Source organism: Lissotriton vulgaris, chromosome 11, assembly GCF_964263255.1.
Source record: "Lissotriton vulgaris chromosome 11, aLisVul1.2, whole genome shotgun sequence".
Lineage (NCBI taxonomy): Eukaryota > Metazoa > Chordata > Amphibia > Caudata > Salamandridae > Lissotriton > Lissotriton vulgaris.
Genome location: NC_141699.1, coordinates 543,239,325 through 543,259,875, shown reverse-complemented (window position 1 = coordinate 543,259,875; position 20,551 = coordinate 543,239,325). Strand labels below are relative to the sequence as shown.

Below are 20,551 nucleotides of genomic sequence, written 5' to 3'. Positions count from 1 at the left end.
ATTTGTACAGAACATTAGTACAAAACATAAACGTTATAGATAAAGAACGCTCCTGTTGTTGTTAGGGATCTGTAATTTATAAACGCAATGCCAAATCTTGGCTATACTCGGATTTATGTGTAGAAAGTGATTTTGGGATCGAAAAGGGGGGCTATTAGGTTGGGCCCTGCTTTATGCAGATTTAGAGAATAAGTGATTATTGTTTTGTGATTAATCAGTACAGATACCCACACCAACCGAAGCGTCCTTTAAGCTGATCTTGGTATATAAACCAACAAAGCCTATTTTTAAGAGAGCATGTTTCATTCAATACAATATGTTATCCAGTCAGCATTACATATATCAATTCAATAGGAGAATGTTTTGTCAGGTCCACAGTATGTTTGGAAAAGGATTGACAATGGTTCCTTGAGCTAATCATATTGAGATTATATTGATGTGCTCTATAGATACATCAACCTAGATTTAAGATCAAAATCATCACTGTTTATAGAAGAAAAACGGATAATTAGATACTGAAAATGATAAAAATGTAAACAAATAATATAATTGAGACTCACTATGTACTCGGTAGATGTGAACATACTATGGACCTGACAAAACATTCTCCTAACAACAACAGGAGCGTTCTTTATCTATAATGTTTATGTTTTGTACTAATGTTCTGTACAAATAGTAACAGTAAAAACTACGAAGCCATAGCTCCATGAAGAAGGGCTTAGGCAGCCTAAAACTACCAAAATGGAGGATTTTTTTCAACAAACACGCTAGAACTATCAGGAATAGGCTTGCACTAACAGAACCAAAATGGGTACGGAATATTATATCCCTATATAAGAATCATTAACTAATAGAGTTTTTTGTTTAAAAACTATAACCTTGCAAGCGGGTATCTCCATTATCCACTTCGGGTCACTCCGTCTTTGAAATAATGACTATCACCCGATATTGTTTAAAATTAAAATCCATTAATCCAAAATGACTAAGCTGGTATTTTTAATCTCAGGTTAACCCGTCTCTTAATATGGACACAAAAACAACAAATATGTCCGTACACGAGCTATCAAACATAGCCTTAAAGGCAAATACGGCATCTACAAAAGCGAGTCCGGGCCAGTCCGTCCTCTATTGTGGACGTAAATGACAACAATTGAATGAAAAACTACTAACATAGCGCCCATGTTGCTCGCAAGTACGCCTCAATTTAACAAAGGTGTTTACGATCTTTCAATTAACCGCAATTATCCTGTGCATAAATAGACACAGCCCGTGCAGTATTCATTCTGACACGGGATACCAGGGAGACCGGGCAGGGGGTGCGTTCGTCGTCCATAGAGATAAGAGTCGTTAATGCCGAAACCACGATAGAGGGCTCGCTAAATAGATCCGAGTATTGTTAGAATAGGATGCTCTTAAACTCGCCCGTAATTGAAAGGGGAACTAGTTAGTGAACAGTGGAACTGAGAACTTGTCCCCATTTATTCCTCTTGAAATCTTTGCAATATCTTTGTATAATAAAGTATTGCTCGCTAAACATGGTTGGGAAAAGAACCAGCTTGTTTCAATTTTAAAAATGTTCTATACTATGTAGAAAAAGGCTGCACCTGAATGTAAAACACGTAAAATTGGAACGGGTGGGAATAGATTTGTCCCTTTATTACCTTATGAGCAAAAGTAATCGTGCCATATACAATATTTACATAAATGATTTGGGGGCTATATATACATATGTTTGCAATATATATACATAACCTCCACTGAAAAGAATTATTTTTCTATTGTTTATTCAGATGTTAGAGATTACCTCCAATTCATAAAGAGGGAAGACTATCGTGTAAATCCCTAAGGAATAAGGGATTGGGATCGACCCAACAAATAACAGGAACTACAAACACAAAGCTCCTAGGAGTCCATCTATTAACTCGCATGGTCTTATAGAAAAATACAAAGTAAGCGACAAAGTTAGATGTCCGGTTGCTGAGATTTTTCACTCCTATTACGGTTTATAAATTTTTTTAAAAAACAATGTTATTCCATACACAGATCCGCTGATGATAGAGCCGAGTTGCAGGGGATTATCTATTGTTACCTCAACTCCTGGATCAATACTGGTACCGCAAAATAAAAATTGCTATAAATGTAAGATAAGTTTAAGATCTTTTGTCCTTGACACCGTATGAGTTTAAAAAAACATATAATCCCCATAAATTGTATACTAATAGATGTTATGTATTTTTTTAGAAAGAAGATGTTTTTAATATAGTCCTGAGGAAGGTGTTCCAAACATCCAAGCACCGAAACGCGTCGACAAAACTGTTTTTTAACTGATGACTGTTTATTTTTGTATCAGGAATCATTTATTGTGATTTATGAATATATGTATATTTATTTTTATGTTTATGTGTGATGATATGTTTATATTAAGTTCATTAATGAAACTTTTTTAATAAAAAATAATTTGGATACATCTAATGTTATGATTTGATTTACATGCAATGTACGATGAGTTGGGGATATAATTGATTCAAAAAGGTGTAATTGTTTACAAATTACATTAATGTTTTAACACCTTAAGTGCTGCGCCCGTCCAGCGGCCGACGGCACCACTACCTCGGGAGTGCTGCCGTCGGCCACTGGACGTTCCAACTGCACCTGCGCAATGGAATGTTCAGCACTGGAGCTGGACGTTCCATAGCCGTTAAGGTGTTAAGTTGTACTACACAGAAAGGAATTCTTCTTTTTTTATTCTTAAAAACAACATACGACACTGCTGAGAGGTGTTAATGTGCTGCTACAGACCAGACTTGAATGATATATTTCTGGTGGTAGTATCATACATCTATGCAGGTTGGAAAATAACAAAAGATGTAAAAAGACTACCCCAGAGGGCCTGTCCGTTGGCTTAAGGAAATGTCAGCTACATCTGTATGATCTCTGTTCTTGCGACATGATTCACGAACCAGATACTTTACTTGAAAAACTCTCCCATACAGATTGGTGGAAGGATCACCTAGCTGTAACTGCCTCAACATCATAGTGGACGTATTAGAGCGCACTTCAATCAGACACAATACCATCAAGGTTCAAAGTTGATATTGGGGAGGTTAAAAAAAGGCCATCCTCTCACTAGGATTGGAAATCGCTTCCCCATCCTGCAGCATGCATCGCAACAGTATTTGCACTATCTGTATACTTCTTTGCACATTGACACTCTTCCCACTTATTATTTTACTTCCTAAACTCTATTTATTTATTTAGTTCTCCATTGCATACAAGCAGTCACACCTTGCCAACTAGTCATGTGAGAGAAGAAATAAATAGTTTAGTTATGTCAGAGATCTTTCTTTTCAGTTTAAGAGTGTAATTCTATTTATAAGGTTACAAAATACGCCTATGTCCTCTAAGTCTTCTTAAATCTTTGAATCTGTATTAAACTTCCACTTGCACAAAAGCATTTGCACTTGCCATCAATTACAACAGGTTGCACAAGTAGTAAGCATAGTTAAGACTGAGTCCACTTGCTGTTACCCCGCCCACGATCCTGAATTTCAAGGGTCAGCTGACCTCTAAAAAGAATCTTACAAAATATGTCTTTAATGAAAATAATCAATTCTGTGCATATTGGTAGATGCCTGAACCTATTCATTGATAATTACACTATGGCTGTAAGGCCTGCTACACTGGAAATAGGTGAATTTAGTAACTGCAAAGGTTATTGACAGGTTATTCTAGAGAACAACCAGTCGTACTGATTAGTACTTTTACCTTTCCTTATTCCGTGACCTTGGAAAATGCAATGTCTTTTGGTGTATGCAATGTACTTCTATGTTTTTATTTTCAAAACCAATGAGCTGAATCTGAACCTATCTATAATCGTGGAGCTCTATTATAAAACACAGTAAAACCTTTGGAATATTTTCTGCTGTACTTTATAAAATAATGTATTTCATTTTTAGAGACTTACCTAGTGCTTTTGGTAAAATAAAACTGGAGTAGTGCGGTCCTGCAAAATTAGCCTAGGAGTGCTGGGAGGCAGCATCTGCTGGGGGCATCCAAGCCTCGTAAGGCTTGGGCAGTCTTTGCAGTACGGTGGCTGGGATAGGGCTGACGCAGCTGGAAACCCTTTCCGTTGCCAAGAAAGGGACAAAAGGAAGACTGGCCACGGGGGTAGAGGAGAGGCCCAAGGATATGTCCGTAGCTCGAGAGTCCTTGAACCTGAACAGGGCTGAGTATGCCCTTTCCCCAAAAATGCAGGTTCTATCAAAACGCATTTCCATCAAATTGGCATGGACATCGCTCGAGAAGCCAGTTGTTCGAAGACAGGCTCAAGGCCACCATCGCTGAAATCGATCTGCCTAGCAAATTGGTCATATCTAGGCAACACAGTATGGTGAATTTTGCTGCACCTCTCCCATCCTTGACAGCATGTGAGAGCACAGCCTGGGCCTCCTCTGGGACTTGTAGCAGCACTTGTGCAACTGTCTCCCAAAGGGAATGGGAGAAACGGCCCGATAAGCGTGCGGTATACACAATGCTAGGCTGTAGGAAGAAATCAACACCTGCCCAAATGAAACAAGCCTTGGATTCCCCATCAGGAGTGGCGGAAAGGAATGCGCCTTGGGACGTAGAGACCTGCACCACCAAACTCTCTGGGGTGAGGTATTGGCTGAGAAACTTTGGGTCGCCCACAGCTGGGCGATGGCGGCATGAAATCATACCATTCACAGGAGTCCTTGTGCTAGGTTTGGACATGTCCCTAGAAGGACGTCTGTAAGCGCCTCATTAAAGGGCAACAGGAGCTCGGAAGTGAAAGCCCCAGGTTGAAGCACCTCAGTTAGGAGATTAGTCATGACCTGCACTGAGGGCAGCTCCTGTCCAAGGACCTCAGCTGCCCTCTTAACCACCATGGCATAGGATGCCCCCTCTTCCGTAACCACTGTTGGTGGAGAGAACATGCCAGTATCTTGGGAAGTATCCAGTACACTGGCCTCCCAAGTTCCCCTTATCAGTCCAAATTCTCCTCAGAGACTTCCTGCGTTTCAAGAGGGTCCCCAGACTTCTCCCAATCCTCTCCTGAGCCTAGCACATCTTCAAAGTGCTCAGGTAACAACATAGAACCTATGGATTCTGTCGATGTTGGAATCGGCTTCGATCTGACATTGCTCCTGCTACGTGTCGTCTGGGATGAGGATGGGGTTTGTGCCACTCACGGGCATCAATGACGTCGCCGACTTCAGATCCGACGCCAGAGAAGGTCGTGATGGCACAACCAGCGGGGTCGTTCCACTCAAATACACGGTGCATGACCTTGTAAAACTTTTTTATTTTAGGGAGAGTCGCTCCGGCTCCCGGAAAAGGTGGGGGAGACGTGAAGTTGACTGGCTCCGGCTCTGCTGAACCGTGCCTAGAGCGTTGATGCACCTTGCCTCTCTCGACGACGGACACCGCTTGAGGTGAAGACGAAGTCCGCTTGGACTTCTTCTTCTGCCTCTTACCAGAATGTCCCGAGGACCTCGAATGAGAGGGAGAGGACTTAGGGCTCCGGGAGCGGTCCCGCGACCTCCTCTTTTTTGATAGGGACCGTGACATCCTCAGAGTTTCGCTAGAAGGTGTTGACTGCCGGGCCATGAGCAACTACATTGCCCGCTCTCTGAAGGTCTTCGGAGCCAGTGTCCGACAGTCCAAACACGACTTCGTATTGTGGTCGCACTCGAGACACCAAAGACATACCCGATGGGGATCGGTAACAATATCATGCGGGAACAAGTCCTGCAACGCTTGAAAACCTATCTTCTAGACATCCCTCGTACACAAAGTCAGAAAAAATCCAAAATTTCAACAAAAGTCAAGAAAAAAACCTGCCAAAAAGCAACAGAGAGGTAGCTTTTCCCGGATCGGCGCTTAACTGGCGCGGAAAGAAAAGAACTGACGTCCGAATGCCTGGGTGACGCCTATATAGGCACTGCAACATCATAATCGATGCTAACAATGTCACGGGAGCCAAATGGAGCCACCCGACATCGTGCGCAAGGGGTATTGTTCAGCAAAAGATTCCTGATACAGCCTGACCCCTGGGAAATTCAAAGGTAAGGAATCTGCAGCTAGAAGTCTCTATCAGATTAGTATATATTTATTTATATACTGATAAAAGCTCTGGTAGACAGCGGTGTTGTCAAGAGAGCTAAAAAGAATGGATAGCATAGAGGAAAGGCACAGAAAACACACAAAAAATTAAGCTACAATTGAGAGTGGGAAAGGAAAAGGGGGAACAGATAAGGCTACGTGAGGGAAACCTTATAAAAGAAAGAACATTCCAAATTGGGATAATTTATGTAAATGGATTTAAATTATGCACCCTTGATGTCTTTGCACCAAAACGCAGCAATCTTGCTTTCGGGTATTGCTAAAACAATCCTCATTTTACATTGGTATCCCCCTCTAATTTTACCTACACAAAGATTCACAACTCTGATGTACATCTTTTATTGTAGCTTCTCTATGTCGTATTTCCTCTCTGGTGGATGATGCATCAATGCCTGCGTTTGCACTCTTGTTTTCTTGTTTTTCCTAAGAGGTTTTCAAGTGCATCTATGGTTTTAGCTGTACCTACAATTCTGCTCTAGTTACTATCATTTTCTTCTCTCGTCCACTGGGCTTAGTCATATAGCCTCTACTTCCGTATTTCTTTCCTCCTCATGCATTCTTGACAATTCCCTCATTGGATTTTAATGTCATCGACAAAAAACAATGTTCTCTGCCCATTTTAGTTGTAGTAAAATTGTACATCCTTCTCTTTGCTATCTTCATTCAATACTGAAACCCTGGTAATTTTTTCACTTCTATTAAATATTGTTTTTACGTGTTGCTTGATATAATTTTCTATACAGCGCTGCCATTGAGAATTAACATAAATAATGCACAGGAAGTGAATGCCTAGATTGGCACACAAATTCTACTTGTAGTTTCTTCTACATGTAATATTAAAATGGAATACATTTTTTAGTGAGAAATGTTCATCGGAACCAAAATTCGGCTGTTAACATTTTACAAATTTAAAACGCAAAATTTAAGATGAAAAGATGTAACCGCAGTAAAAACGATAAATCTGAGGTATTCATTGTATTTATATGTAAAAAGAAGTGTAATCCATAATTTCACCTTTCAGAGTAGCAGAGGAGCCAATCTACTATAGTCATTAATTAACATTCAGTGAGGATACAGAGATCTCTGCAGCTGTGAATTCTTCCTGTCTCTCTGTGCGCGTTAAAAAGTGATAAATAAAAGGGTGTGTGCGTGTATGAGAGTGGCTTGTTTCTGTGGTCTGTCTGTCTGGGTGAGGGAAAGAAAATTGTCGCGCGTACATGTCTAGTGAATTTATATTGTTGCAGGTGGCGTGGAGAAATAGTGTTTGTGTGTGTGAATTGTGTGTCTGATGTGGTACTGTGTAAATAGGGGCAGATGTACAACTCCACACCCATTGCAAGACCTGCTAGGTCGCAGCACCACTTACCACAACATGGGACTCCTCTGTGACGATCTTCAACACATCTGTCACTGAAATGTAGCCAAGTCGCTTGGCAATTGCCAATGCAGTGGTACCATTCTATAGAGGAGACAAAAGAAGGGAGTCTGTGAAAAAAGAGAAATAGAAACGGGAGAGACAGGGGAGGCAGACCAGTGAGAGGCCGGTCACCTTCCTAAGGGAGAACAGAAGAGAGACGGAGGCAGATGAGGTTGCGGGCGAAGGAAGGGGCAGAAAGCTAACTACATTCTAGAGAGAAATTAAGGGGAGAAGTGAGGGAGGAAGGGAGAGGGGCTCCATGAGAGAGATTACAGTGGTGGAAGGCAGAAAGGAGAAACAGTGATAAAGGGACCAGGAGGGGACGTTTGAGGACAAGTGGACAGAATGTTGTGAGGAGGATAAAGAAGGTGTTGTGTTCAAGGATGGCAGCATCACACACTCACCGAACTGATCTCGTTAGGATTGGCTCCATGCTTCAGCAGAAGAGTGATCACATCGGTGTGTCCTTGTTGTGCGGCCTGGTGCAGGGGGGTGTATCCCATCTGAGGACAGATATAAAGAGGACATCAGATGCAGGACGACAGAGATAGAGAAAAACAGGGTACAGACAGGGAGGGAGAAGAGAAGGGGAGAAAAAGAGAGAGTGAGAGAAAGGTATAGAAAGAGAGAGAAAGGAAAATAATGATAAATATAGAGATGGTGTGGTATTCAGGAGCCTCATAAGACAATGGATGAGAAAAAACATACAAACCAATAGGGAGCAGAGCTTGCAGTGGGCCACAGCATGAAAGCGCCTTATACCTTTAAGCTGCTGTATGGACAGTGTGCCCCAGGGTAACATTTCTAACTGCACGCCTGCGGAACAGAACAGTGCTCCATAGGGTGACAGCCTGCTCGTCGAGGCGCTAGGTGGGTGTGCAACCAAATGACAGAGACTGACGCCCAGACCGCAACAATGTGCTCGGTGTGCCACAGAGGGGAAGAGCCTCTACCTACAAGCTGGGAAAGGACCTCAACCGCAGACAGCTACGCAGCTGGTGCTCTGCTGAAGACTCACAGTGCACAGTGCCAGCTGCAGAGTAGCCTGAGGCATTGCACCGGTTGACAGAAAATGTCAATGAAAGCTCAGTGTCAAATATAGTTTCAATGCAGATTAAGGATACAGGCTTATGGTTAGGGGTTTGGGGGCGAGCGACAGGGTTAGGATGAGTTAAAGCATAAAGGTTAGGGCTAATGTTAAGAATAGGCGTAGGACTAAGGCTAGAGTAAGAGTTGGTCTAGTGTTTTGGTTTGTTTTAGTGTTGATGTAGCTATACTGTGAATTCAATAGTTGATTACATTGTAGAAAAATACACACTTTCACCCCATACACACATTAGAACATCAGTGCGTATAAATATCAACAACACTGCCAAATCAACAGCATTGTGACACACAATGTGGTAACACAGACCATAGAAACACTTAGCTAACATCTGTCACTAGCACTTCACCCTCTTATGTGCACAGATTGCATCATTAGTTAACAGGTGTGTGCTACATTTTTAGAGAAAGCCTCACAATAGACAAGCAATAGATCATCAAGTGCCCAATGCAGGAAAATCTAGAGAATCTTTAGGCACCCCCACAGATGCACATAAAAACCTACAGTGACACCAGGATCAAACATAATTTATTATCCTTACACTAATCCATATGCCACTTATAAACTAAAAACTGATCATACTGTCCACTAATCTTACACTATTAAACATAAACAAACGTCAGAGAAAACTGACTTTTCCGTTCTGCAAGAAAAAGTGACCAGGTAGAGAATGAAGTGCAGTGTCATGGAAATAGTGGCTGACACTATACAAATGTGAGTAAGGATAAGTTACTTACCTGTAATCCTAGTTCTCTTCCAGGGGTATACTCATCAAAGTCATAAGCACTGAATAGTCCCGCCCACGTGCAGGATCCCGGAGCAATAGCCAATATTATGCATATATTATATATATAGATAGATAGATAATATGCATATACATATACATATGCAGCCTGAAAAACACCATATTTGGCTCCAAAACTGCCATTATTGCATGTAAAACTTTTACATTTGACCAAATAAAGAGATATACGTCACCATATATGATATATGTAAAGAAAAAAACTGCCCTGAGTTTCTTTGAAACACACAGCCTTTATTTTCAAAGGTAAAAACAGGCAGGATCATAGAGGCAGGTTTAGCCTAGACAAGCTGCATAGAAAACAATTGGAAAATTGGCGCCCTGCCTTTAAGACCACCCGGAACCCCCAGGCTCCCATCATGCACCACAGGTGACAGTTAGGTCAGTTATTTTGGACGGCGTATAACAGTGTAATCACAGCATGGGTAACAGATACATATATAGGTCTGGTATTCATCCGGGGAGGAGGGAGGGTTGCTTATGACTTTGATGACTATACCCCTGGAAGAGAACTAGGATTACAGGTAAGTAACTTATCCTTCTCTTCCAGGGGATACTCATCCATAGTCTTAAGCACTGAATAGATTAGCAAGCCCAACCCCATACCCTGCGTGCGAATACCAGCATACCAAAACATTTTTACCAACAGATATTACCCAAACAAATTTCTCAGGGATGCCTGACCAAACTGAGCATCAGCCTGAGTGTCACAATCCAGGCAGTAATGGCGTGCGAAGGTATGACCCGAACGCCATGTGGCTGCCTTACAAATTTCATGAATTGGTACATTCCTAAGCATTGCTATTGTAGCAGCTTTTCCTCTTGTAGAATGTGCTCTCAGCTTGCCCGGGAGCTGCTTTTGTGCCAACTGATAAGATAACAACATGCATGACACTATCCATCTGGAAATTGACCTTTTAGAGGCAGGAAAACCTGTATTCAACGGACCATAATTCACAAACAGTTGGTCCGACTTTCGTACACTCTTTGTTTTATCAAGGTAGAATTTCAACACTCGTTTAAAATCTAAAGAGTGCAGAGCTCTTTCAGCCGCAGTGTCTGGATTGGCAAAAAATGTGGGAAGAGTGACTGACTGGTTAATGTGAAAATACGAGACCACCTTAGGGAGGAACCTCGGGTGAGTACGTAACACCACTCTATTCACATGAAAAACGAGATAAGGCTCTGTAGAGCATAAGGCCTGTATCTCGCTTACTCTGCGCGCAGAAGTGATTGCCACGAGAAAAGCAGTCTTCCATGACAGGTGTTGCAGGGAAGCCTTATGAATGGGCTCGAATGGGGGGCCCATTAGTTTAGATAGGACCACATTTAGCTCCCAGGGAGGAGAAGGAGCCCTAACAGGCGGATAGACTTTCTTGAGGCCCTCCAGGAAATCCTTAACAACTGGCATTTGAAAGAAAGAAGCCTGAGTGGGAGACTTTCTATATGCTGTTATCGCTGCCAGATGAACTTTTATGGAGGAATACTGTAAACCTGCTTTGGCCAAAGACAGTAAGTATGGCAACAGTACCTGTTCTTGACCTCATATAGGGTCATGACCTTCAGCAGTACATCACATGAAAAAACGCTTCCACGTAAAAGCATAAGACTTTCTTATAGAAGCTCTCCTAGCCTCGTTTAAAATCTGCATGCAGTGCTGTGAGAGGCCTAAATGTCCGTATTGGATGAACTCAGGAGCCAAGCTGCTAACATAAGGGACGGCAGGTTGGGGTGGAACACCTTGCTGCTCGCCCTGGTCAGCAGATCCGGATGACATGGCAGCACCATTGAGGCGAGGCCAATCTGGAGCAACCAGGACCATGTCTGTCTTGGCCTCGTACAGCTTCCTGATCACCAAGGGAATGAATGGAATCGGTGAAAAATCGTAGAGTAATGTCTCTGACCAGTCTATCCACACAGCATTCCCCTTGGACCCTGGTTGCGGGTACCTGGAGGCGAAGATGCAGCATTTTGCGTTTTCTGCGTCCACAAAAAGATCAATGTCTGGTGTTCCCCAGTTGTGGAAGATGTCTTGTACCTCTTCTTGTTTTAGCACCCAGTCGTGTGCTTCTGCGAAGTGCCTGCTTAGGTCGTCCTCTTGAACATTGAGGACGCCCGGCAAGTGAACTGCAGATATTCTCATATCTTGTGCCAGAAGCCATTTCCAGATTGCCTGTGCTTCCAGAGACAGGGGTCTAGATCTTGTTCCGCCCTGCTTGTTCAGGTAGTACATCGTTGTTGTGCTGTCCGTCTGAACAAGCAGAGAGGTCGATGTTATTGACGGAAAGACCGCTTTGAGAGCTAGATGTACAGCTCTGAGTTCCAGCATGTTTATGTGGTATAGTTTCTGTTTCTCTGACCACATTCCTTGGATCTGTAATGATCCCTAATGAGCGCCCCATCCCTGAAGAGACGCATCCGACACCAGAGTCTGTTGAGGCATGTCCTCTTGAAAAGGTACTCCCACGATGACATGAATCCGTCTCATCCACCATCTGATGGAGAGTCGAACTAACAGAGGTATTGATAACCTGTCCTCCCAGCGATTGGAGATTTGGGACCACTGATCCTCCAGAGTCTGCTGCAGAGGTCTCATGTGAAGCCTGGCATTTGGAACGAGAAAAATACACGAAGCCTTTGAGCCCAGTAGGGAGGAAATATGCCTGGCCGAAGGCTGAGGTGTCTTCAAGAGAGTCTGACACTTGAGGAGAATGGATGATAGTCTCTCCTCCGAAGGATACGCTCTTGCGTTGACTTAGTCCAGAGTTGCGCCTAGATAGTGTATCCTCTGTGTTGGATTGAGGATGTACTTCTTGAAGTTGACATGCAGACCGAGCCGATGCAACTGATGAATACATTGCGTGAGATGTTGTTGCAGAAGAGTGGGAGACGCACTCTTGAGAAGCCAGTCGTCTTGGTAAGGATAGATGAATATGTGCTGTTTCCTCAAGAAAGCCCCTACTAGGGGGCGTGGCCAACTGCCGAACATGGCGGCAGCTTAACTCGGGAGCTCCGCAAGGCAATCCGGCCCGCACAATAATCCGCATGCACATCCGTCTACTAACCTGCCTGAAGGGGTGAAATCGGCTCCGGGAACCGAGCGGCACATAACGAGCCGCTCCCAGCGAAAATCCGACGCCGGGAAGTGCTCCATCCGTCGATAGTGAGACGAGGCCTACAGCGACTCGGCAGCACCGGCCCAGAGTTCAGGGGCGGGCCGACCGGAAGCGCGCCTTGCCCGGCCGGGAGGGGTCGGCATTGACCGGCGACCGCTCCTCCTTGCTTGGCGCCGAGCTCCATCACGGCGCTCACTTAACGTTGCACCTGGGAGCACCCTTAAGCCAAGACTCCAGTGATAGCAAAGACGGTAGAGGCCCCGCACACCGTCGCGGCAGTCCCGGATCTACGCCACCGGACGGTCGCCCCGACAACTACGGCAAGAATAGGCGAAAGGCGCCTGGGTCGACGCGGTCCCCCCACAGCACTGAACATTACTCCGAACCGCCGTTGGACAGAAGGGCTGACTTCATCGTAGTGGCGCCAGTCCCCGGCGGCCCACTGCAGCCATAGAACGCGGCGGCGCGACCCACGTGGAGAGGAGAAATAGTACGGAATTCGAGAACTGTGCACGCCGCCATCAACACAGCGAGAACCCTTCTACTGAATCCAACGGCAGCCACAGTACGGCTGCACTACGGGCGGAGACAGACCTGGGCCCTGGGGTTCCTGCTCCTTTTACCGGCTGCCTCGACGACACACATCAGGAGGAAGGCCTACACGGACACTATCAACCCAAGCACACCACCATGACGGGCAAAAACACGAGGAGCATGACAGCGACGCAATCAAAGCTTGATAAGTTTGCCTATGCCCACAACAGCCACTCACAAGGACCTGGTCGACACTCCGCCGGTGCTTCCTCTGACACCAACGGCACTGGAAAAGTCACACTGGAGGCCATAATGAGAACTCTCACAGACGTCCAGGCGACGGTTGGCACAATCTCCACGGAGGTGAACTTGCTACGAGCAGATTTCAAGAAAATGTCGGAGAGGATGGCGCAAGTGGAGGTGGTCACGAAATCCCTTATTGAAGACACTTCGGACCTTCAGGTGGCGATGGAACGACTAGAAAAGACAACCAAACAACTACAAGAAAAACTGGACGACCAGGAAGGACGCTCGAGAAGAAATAACGTCCGTATTCTAGGCCTTCCGGAATCGGAAGGGAAAGGGGCCATGGACCTGTACATCGAGGACCTTATCAAGACAAAACTGCAACCTAAAGGCCTCTCAGCCTTCTTCTCCATTGAGAGGGCTCATCGAGTCCCCGGGGGTACGCCCCAACCAGGGCCAGACTCTTTAACTATAGGGACAGGGACGCCATTTTGCAGGCGGCCAGGGTGGCGCCGCCGGTGAAAATCCTGAACTCTACGCTGGCGTTCTTCCCAGACTACACGGCCGAGGTGGCCAGGCGTCGAAAATCTTTCAATGCAGTCAAAAAGACACTGCGGGACAGGGAACTACCCTATTCGATGCTCTTCCCCGCTAAACTGCGGATTGTGGCCGAGGGAAGGACATGGTTCTTCGACAATCCTGAAGTAGCACGAGAATGGTTGGATGGCTGGAGACCGGCGGGCAAGCCTCAACGCCCGCGCAAGGACCGCCAAGATCACCGTAAGGAGAAGACGCCAGAGCGCCGTGCGACCAGCCCGGCCACTGAACAGGGCGCAGCCGGGGGCCTAGACTCCGATCTCGAGAGGGACCCGTTTGATTCAGGTCAGCCTAGCAGGGGATGAATGGCTACGCTGGAAGCACCAAGCACTGAACACTACCCTTGGGACCTTGGGCCGATGGAACTGAGTAGGGCGGGTTATGGCCGGTGCCTGTAGGGGACTCACCAACCCCACGAGCAAGTAAGACTAGACAGGGGGGGGAGACAAGCACTCTGCCAAGTTGGGGATGCGGGCGGGAATTCGTCCGTGGTGCAGGGGAGCAGGGAGGGGGTGGAGGGATGGGAGTTACGAGGTTCACGTTAAAGTTAAGTTACACGGTCATCATTATTGCAATCTCACAAGGCATGGATACATTACACACTATGGGCGGCGTGCGCCGCCTCCGCATTCTGGCACCCTTCTCCTCCTGATAATGGAGAACACGGTTCATACATGCAAATGGCACAACATGATTAAGCTACACCCGCGATGGGCACCCCTGTAGCGACGGTAGTGCCCCCACTGAAGCTCCTTACATGGAATGTCAGAGGGTTGGGAGACAAAATAAAACGGGGTTTGGTGCTGCAAACTGTTAAACGTGCTCGGTCAGACCTAGTACTGCTGCAGGAAACACATTTGGCGGGGACCACCTGTAAGGCCCTGAACAGGCGTGGGTACACCATGGCGGTACACTCCGAGTTCACCTCGGGTTCCAGGGGCACTGGGATACTCCTCAGAAACAACTCCCCCTTCCTGGTCACTAGCCACAAGACGGATGACCAAGGCCGGTTCGCAGCACTCTCAGGCCAGTGGGAGGGAAGAGCCTTGAATGTGATATCTGTATACATCCCCCCCGCACTGCATGCTACGGCCTTACCGGCGCTTAGCCGATTCCTTATTGACCTCCCTGAGGGGGATGTGATCATGGGGGGTGATTTCAATGCCATCACGGACCCTCTGCTAGACACCTTTCCCCAGCGAGCTCGCCAGAGAGGGGCTGCCGCACTCCCGGGATTTTTATCTGCTATGGGCCTCACAGATGTCTGGCGTCACCTGAACCCTACTGCGCAGCAATACACACATTACTCCGCACCCCACAACACCCTCTCCCGTATCGACTACTTTTTCATTCTGGGGGTTGGACTGAGCTCTGTGGATAGTGTTGACATCCTACCGCAGGGAATTTCTGATCACTCCCCGGTCTCCCTTCACATTTCCACCAAGGATTGTAAGCGGGGTAGGCTATACCCGATCTATCCCAATTATTTGCAGGTCCCTGGCATTAGGAAGAAGCTTAAGTTAACCACCACACACTATTTTACTGAGAACACTGGGTCGGTCACCTCACCTTCAATTCTGTGGGAGGCGTATAAGACGGTCCTCAGAGGGGCGTCCATATCAGCCATTACTGGGCATAGAAGGGAATCTAGGGCTACACTGGCCAATTTGGAATTAGCCTTACACTCAGCGAACACTGCACATATGGCAGACCCCACTCCTGAGACGCTCCATGAACTGCAGCTCCGCCAGCAGCAACACCAGGCACACCTTACTGTGATCACTAAAGGGCACCTCGCGAGTACAGCACACAGAATCTATGATGTAGGAGATAAGGCGGGGAAGATGCTAGCGTGGCTGGACAAGCGGGGTGGCAGCAACAAGGGGATACACGGACTCTATGACACGACCGGCGCGCTGCAGACTCACCCGGAGCAAATAATCCAGACTCTAGCTTGCCACTTCCAGAGAATCTACACGCCGACACGGCCAGTCACTGAGCGGGAGGCCACAGACTCACTTAGCAACATCCCTGTCCCTGTGCTCTCGCCAGAAGCACAGCAGGAACTTGATGCAGACCTGACTGAGGGAGAGGTCCAATTGGCGATACAGGCGCTGCAATCAGGCAAAGCCCTAGGCCCGAACGGAATTCCTGTGGAGTGGTATAAGGCGATGGACTCAATCCTGGCCAAGCCCCTCCTAGACATGTATAACGACAGCTTACAAAAGGCGCTGCTCCCACTCGATCAACGCACGGCCACCATTGTGGCTATCCCCAAACCGTCTAAGCCACCAACAGATTGTACCTCGTACCGACCCATCTCACTGCTCAACGCAGAAGCAAAGGTCCTGGCGAAGCTACTGGCCAGCCGCCTAACCAAACATCTGACTACCCTAATACACCCTGACCAATCGGGCTTTATGCCACTTAGAAGCACAGCACTTAATCTACGAAGGGTGCACGGGGTGTTGGCAAAGGCGCATCTACTTCAGGAGCAGGCTGTGATACTTTCCTTAGATGCTAAAATGGCATTTGATTTGGTTGAGTGGGAATACCTTTTTGCTGTACTAACCCGCATGGGCTTCGGGCCCCAATATATGGCATGGGTGCGACTGCTTTACGCCCGGCCGATGGCGCAGGTGGTAGCGAACGGACGCATATCCTCGACCTTTCCACTAGGGAGGGGAACAAGACAAGGGTGCCCGCTGTCGCCCCTGTTATTTGCGATAGTGCTGGAGCCGCTGGCAATCCTGCTACGATCGACACCGTTATTTAGAGGAATCACATGGAGCGACGGGTGGGAAGACAAGGTCTCCCTATACGCCGACGACATGTTAGTATACATGACTGGCCCAACTGAAGGGGTCCCCGCCCTGTTGGCGATCTGCGATGAACACGGTAAAGCGTCCGGGTATACCCTGAACTGGGCCAAATCTATACTCTATGTACTTACTGGCCCGGCTCCGGTGTTGCCGGCTAACTGCCCTCTTACAGTGACCGCCTCTTCCTTCAAGTACTTGGGTATTTATGTGACGAAGGACGCTAAACAGTTTTATGTCGAAAACTTGCAGCCGCCTCTGCAGAGATTGCGTGCTGATGTCCAGTATTGGGCTACGCTGCCACTGACCCTCCTAGGGCGCGCGGCGCTCTACAAAATGATGGCTCTCCCGAGGTTTCTGTATGTACTAGAAAACTCCCCCTATGTGGTTAGCCCGCAGTATTTCCGACGAGTAGCAGCCTTGGTCTCCAGCCTGTTATGGAGTAACGGGCCGGCGCGAATAGCGCAGGCAAAACTAGTGAAGAGTTGGTACGAGGGGGGTATTGCACTACCCAATCTCCAATTATATTACTGGGCGTCACAGCTTAAAGTAATTAATCACTGGATTCACGTTTCCAGAGATGACCCCGCATACAAGGCAGACTGGTCACAACTGGGGACTGATGGCATGCTCTCGGTACTGTATAACTACCCGAAGGTCAAGACCCTGCTAGGCCCGACATTCCACACAGCGACACTCTGGCACACGGCGCAGACACGCCTAGGATGGAAGGGTAAAATCACCAGGCTGACGCCCCTTTGGGACACTAAGACACTGGGCACCCTTAGGACCTGTAAAGGCTTTGCGAAGTGGGACGACATAGGGATCTCGGTAGTTGGGGACCTCTGGGACAAGGGCACGGTTGTTCCCTTCCAGCACCTCCAGCAACAATACGGCCTGGGGCCCACTGAAACATACCGCTATGTACAGATTCGACATGCACTTCTACGAGCGATCCCACCAGACACGACACTCCCAGAATCCTCACCCCTTGAGGATAGACTGCTCACCGAATTCATGGAGCAAAAAGCGACCTCACTCACGTACAAAAAATTAATTAACAACATGCCAGATCCCACACACAAACTTAAGGAGAAATGGGTGGCCGAGCTAGGCGACATGGATGAAACGGAGTGGAATGAGGCATTGGCATCCCCGAGGGAGGTGGGCATATCAGCCAGGTTCCGCCTGGTACAGCTCAAGGTGCTACACCGCACCTACTACACTCGCACACTACTCCACAGAATACAAAGGGCGCCGCACCCATACTGCCTTAGGGGATGCGGGGAGGAGGGGACTCTCCTGCACACGCTTTGGGAATGTCCACAAATAAGGGAACTATGGCGTCAGATTATGCGCACAGTCTCTCAGGCCATCAATGTGTCTGTACTACCGGAACCTCGTAGGTGCCTGCTGAACATTTGGGAACCTACGGACTTGAACAGGTATGAACAACTGTGGGTCACCCTAGCAGTAACGGTGGCCAAACGAGACATTGCACAGAGGTGGGGTGCTCCGGAGTTGCCAACGGTGGCAGGGTGGATAAGAAATATGGACCTTCTCATGGTTAAGGAAAGAGCAGTGTATGTCTTGAGAGCCTGCCCCCGCAAATGGAACCGGGTGTGGCTGCAATGGAACGCATATAGGGGTGACCCTTGTGAAGCTTTGCCAGAGGGTGAGGACTCAGACTCGGAGGAGGAGGATGACTAGTGGCTGTAGAGGTGCTACTGTGAACAGGGGCGGGGCCGGGAGGCGAAGTGCACGCACTGCCACTCTAAACGGATTGCTGATTATGTAAGCCTGTGAGATAGTATAGATGAACATACGCAGATTCTGATACCATGATGACAGTTGTTTGGTTTTTTAGAATGGTTTTCTTTATTCTTAAGAGTCCCCGCTCATGCTCTGTAAGGGAAAGGTCAGCCTACTGCCCTGAAACAATGTGGGCGGGATGGATGTTAAGAAGAAGGGGTGACACTGGGCCTTGTGCTGCATATATCTGTTTATTTACTTTCAACTATTGGGCCCTGCATGAACACGGTAACTGTTACTATACTCTGTATTGCATCCTTTCCCCACTCGGGGATCAAATTACTGTTATGTTACTGCATCTACAAAATGTCGTTTTGCTATCTCTTCTGAACTCCTGACAATAAAGAATTTTCAAAAAAAAAAAGAAAGCCCCTACTACTGCTATGCACTTTGAGAAAGTGCGAGGAGCCGACTTCTGCCCGAAAGGCAGGACCGTCAATTGGAAGTGGTTTGATTGGACGCGAAACCATAGGAACTTCCGATGCTTTGGAGAGATTGGTATGTGGAAATAGGCATCTTGAAGATCTATGGAACACATCCAGTCCCCTTGATGCAGAAGCTGTATTATTTGATGTAATGCCAGCATTCTGAACTTTTCTCGGAGAATGAATTTATTGAGACGTCTGAGATCAAGTATAGGCCTGAACTCCTTGTTTGGACCTTTCTTTGGGACCAAAAAATATTGGGAGTAGATCCCTTGCCAACGTTGTTGCCATGGGTCCTCCTCGACGGCGTTCTTTAGGAGTAGAGCAGACACCTCTTCCCTCAAGAGATTTATGCGATGGGTGACAGTCTTTTGAGGAGGAATGGAATGTGAAGGGGACTTGAATTTGATGGAATATCCATTTTTTACAATATTCAGCACCACCTGTCTAGTGGGATTTTTGTCCACTCTTCCAGGTAAAACGTACACTTCCCCCCATCGGAGTGGGTAATGGAGATAGGGGAAGCAAGCACTCACTGCTTTTGTTGCTGCTGCTTGGCAGCAGGTGTGGACTGTCTTGAATTGCCACCTCTTCCTCTACCAGGACGACCTTGAGAGAATTGTGACCCTCCTTGATTTTGGTGCGAGGACCATTGAGGGGTTTGAACCCTCTGTTGGTTTTGTCGTCGGTCGTAAGGACAGTACCGTCGCCTGCAGTCCTTCCTCTTCTCGAGACCCACAGCTTTAACTGTATCAAGCTCGGTTTTCATTCGAGACATTTCATCATCAGCATGAAATCTGAAGAGTGATGATCCATTGAAAGGAAGATTAAGTATCCAATGCTGTGCTTTAGGTTTCAGACCCGTCAGTCTCAGCCAAGCTGTGCGTCGAGCACAAATCCCATGAGAATAGCCATGTGCAGCTAGATCTGAAGCATCAGCCGCTGCACTGATCACTTGATTGGCTACTAGGCCACCTTCATGCAGGATTTCAAGGAAGTCATGTTTGTCCTCTTTTGGGAGCTTCTCCGTGAAGCGTGACAGGAAGTCCCATAATGAGCGATCATATCGACCCAGAGGGCAGAGGTGCTGGCTAATTCATTTAGGAAGCCGAGGTAGTGCACATTCTTTTTCCTACAGAGTCCATAGCCTTACTGTCTTTATCTGGGGGCACAGACGATGATGCTGCCCCTGTCTGATTCTTTTGTGCCTCCGACACAATAATGAGTCCGGTGGAGGGCCAGCCCTCTGAAAGAAGGGATCATTATCAGGAGCCTTCTATTTCTTTGTTATTCTAGATGGCGCAGCCCCCATCACTGCTGGAGTGAGAAACTTGTGTAGAGCAGGCTCCAGCAATCCAGGCACTAGAGGAAGCAAAGGTCTGGAGGAAGACTTTTGGTGCAAGGTTTCAAATATCCACGATGTCTTGGTGGTAGAGACCGGCATTTCAATGTGGAGTTTAGCAGCCCCATGGCAGAGAACCTCATTAATGGTTAGAACATCATCAATGGGTGATATTCTGCTTAGAGGGGATGA

General features: G+C 47.0%; 1 protein-coding gene across 10 annotated transcripts in view; it reads right to left on the bottom strand.

Annotated features, from left to right (window-relative positions):
• Positions 1-20,551, bottom strand: part of ANK1 (ankyrin 1) — a 1,037,654-nt gene that overhangs the window by 470,912 nt on the left and 546,191 nt on the right. For all 10 annotated transcript variants that reach the window (XM_086943592.1, XM_086943597.1, XM_086943588.1 and 7 more), the window contains 2 exons: positions 7,966-8,064; positions 7,511-7,603 (listed from right to left, as the gene is read on the bottom strand). In XM_086943592.1, coding sequence (XP_086799718.1) covers positions 7,511-7,603; positions 7,966-8,064 — 192 coding nt within the window. The remainder of the gene's footprint in view (positions 1-7,510; positions 7,604-7,965; positions 8,065-20,551) is intronic.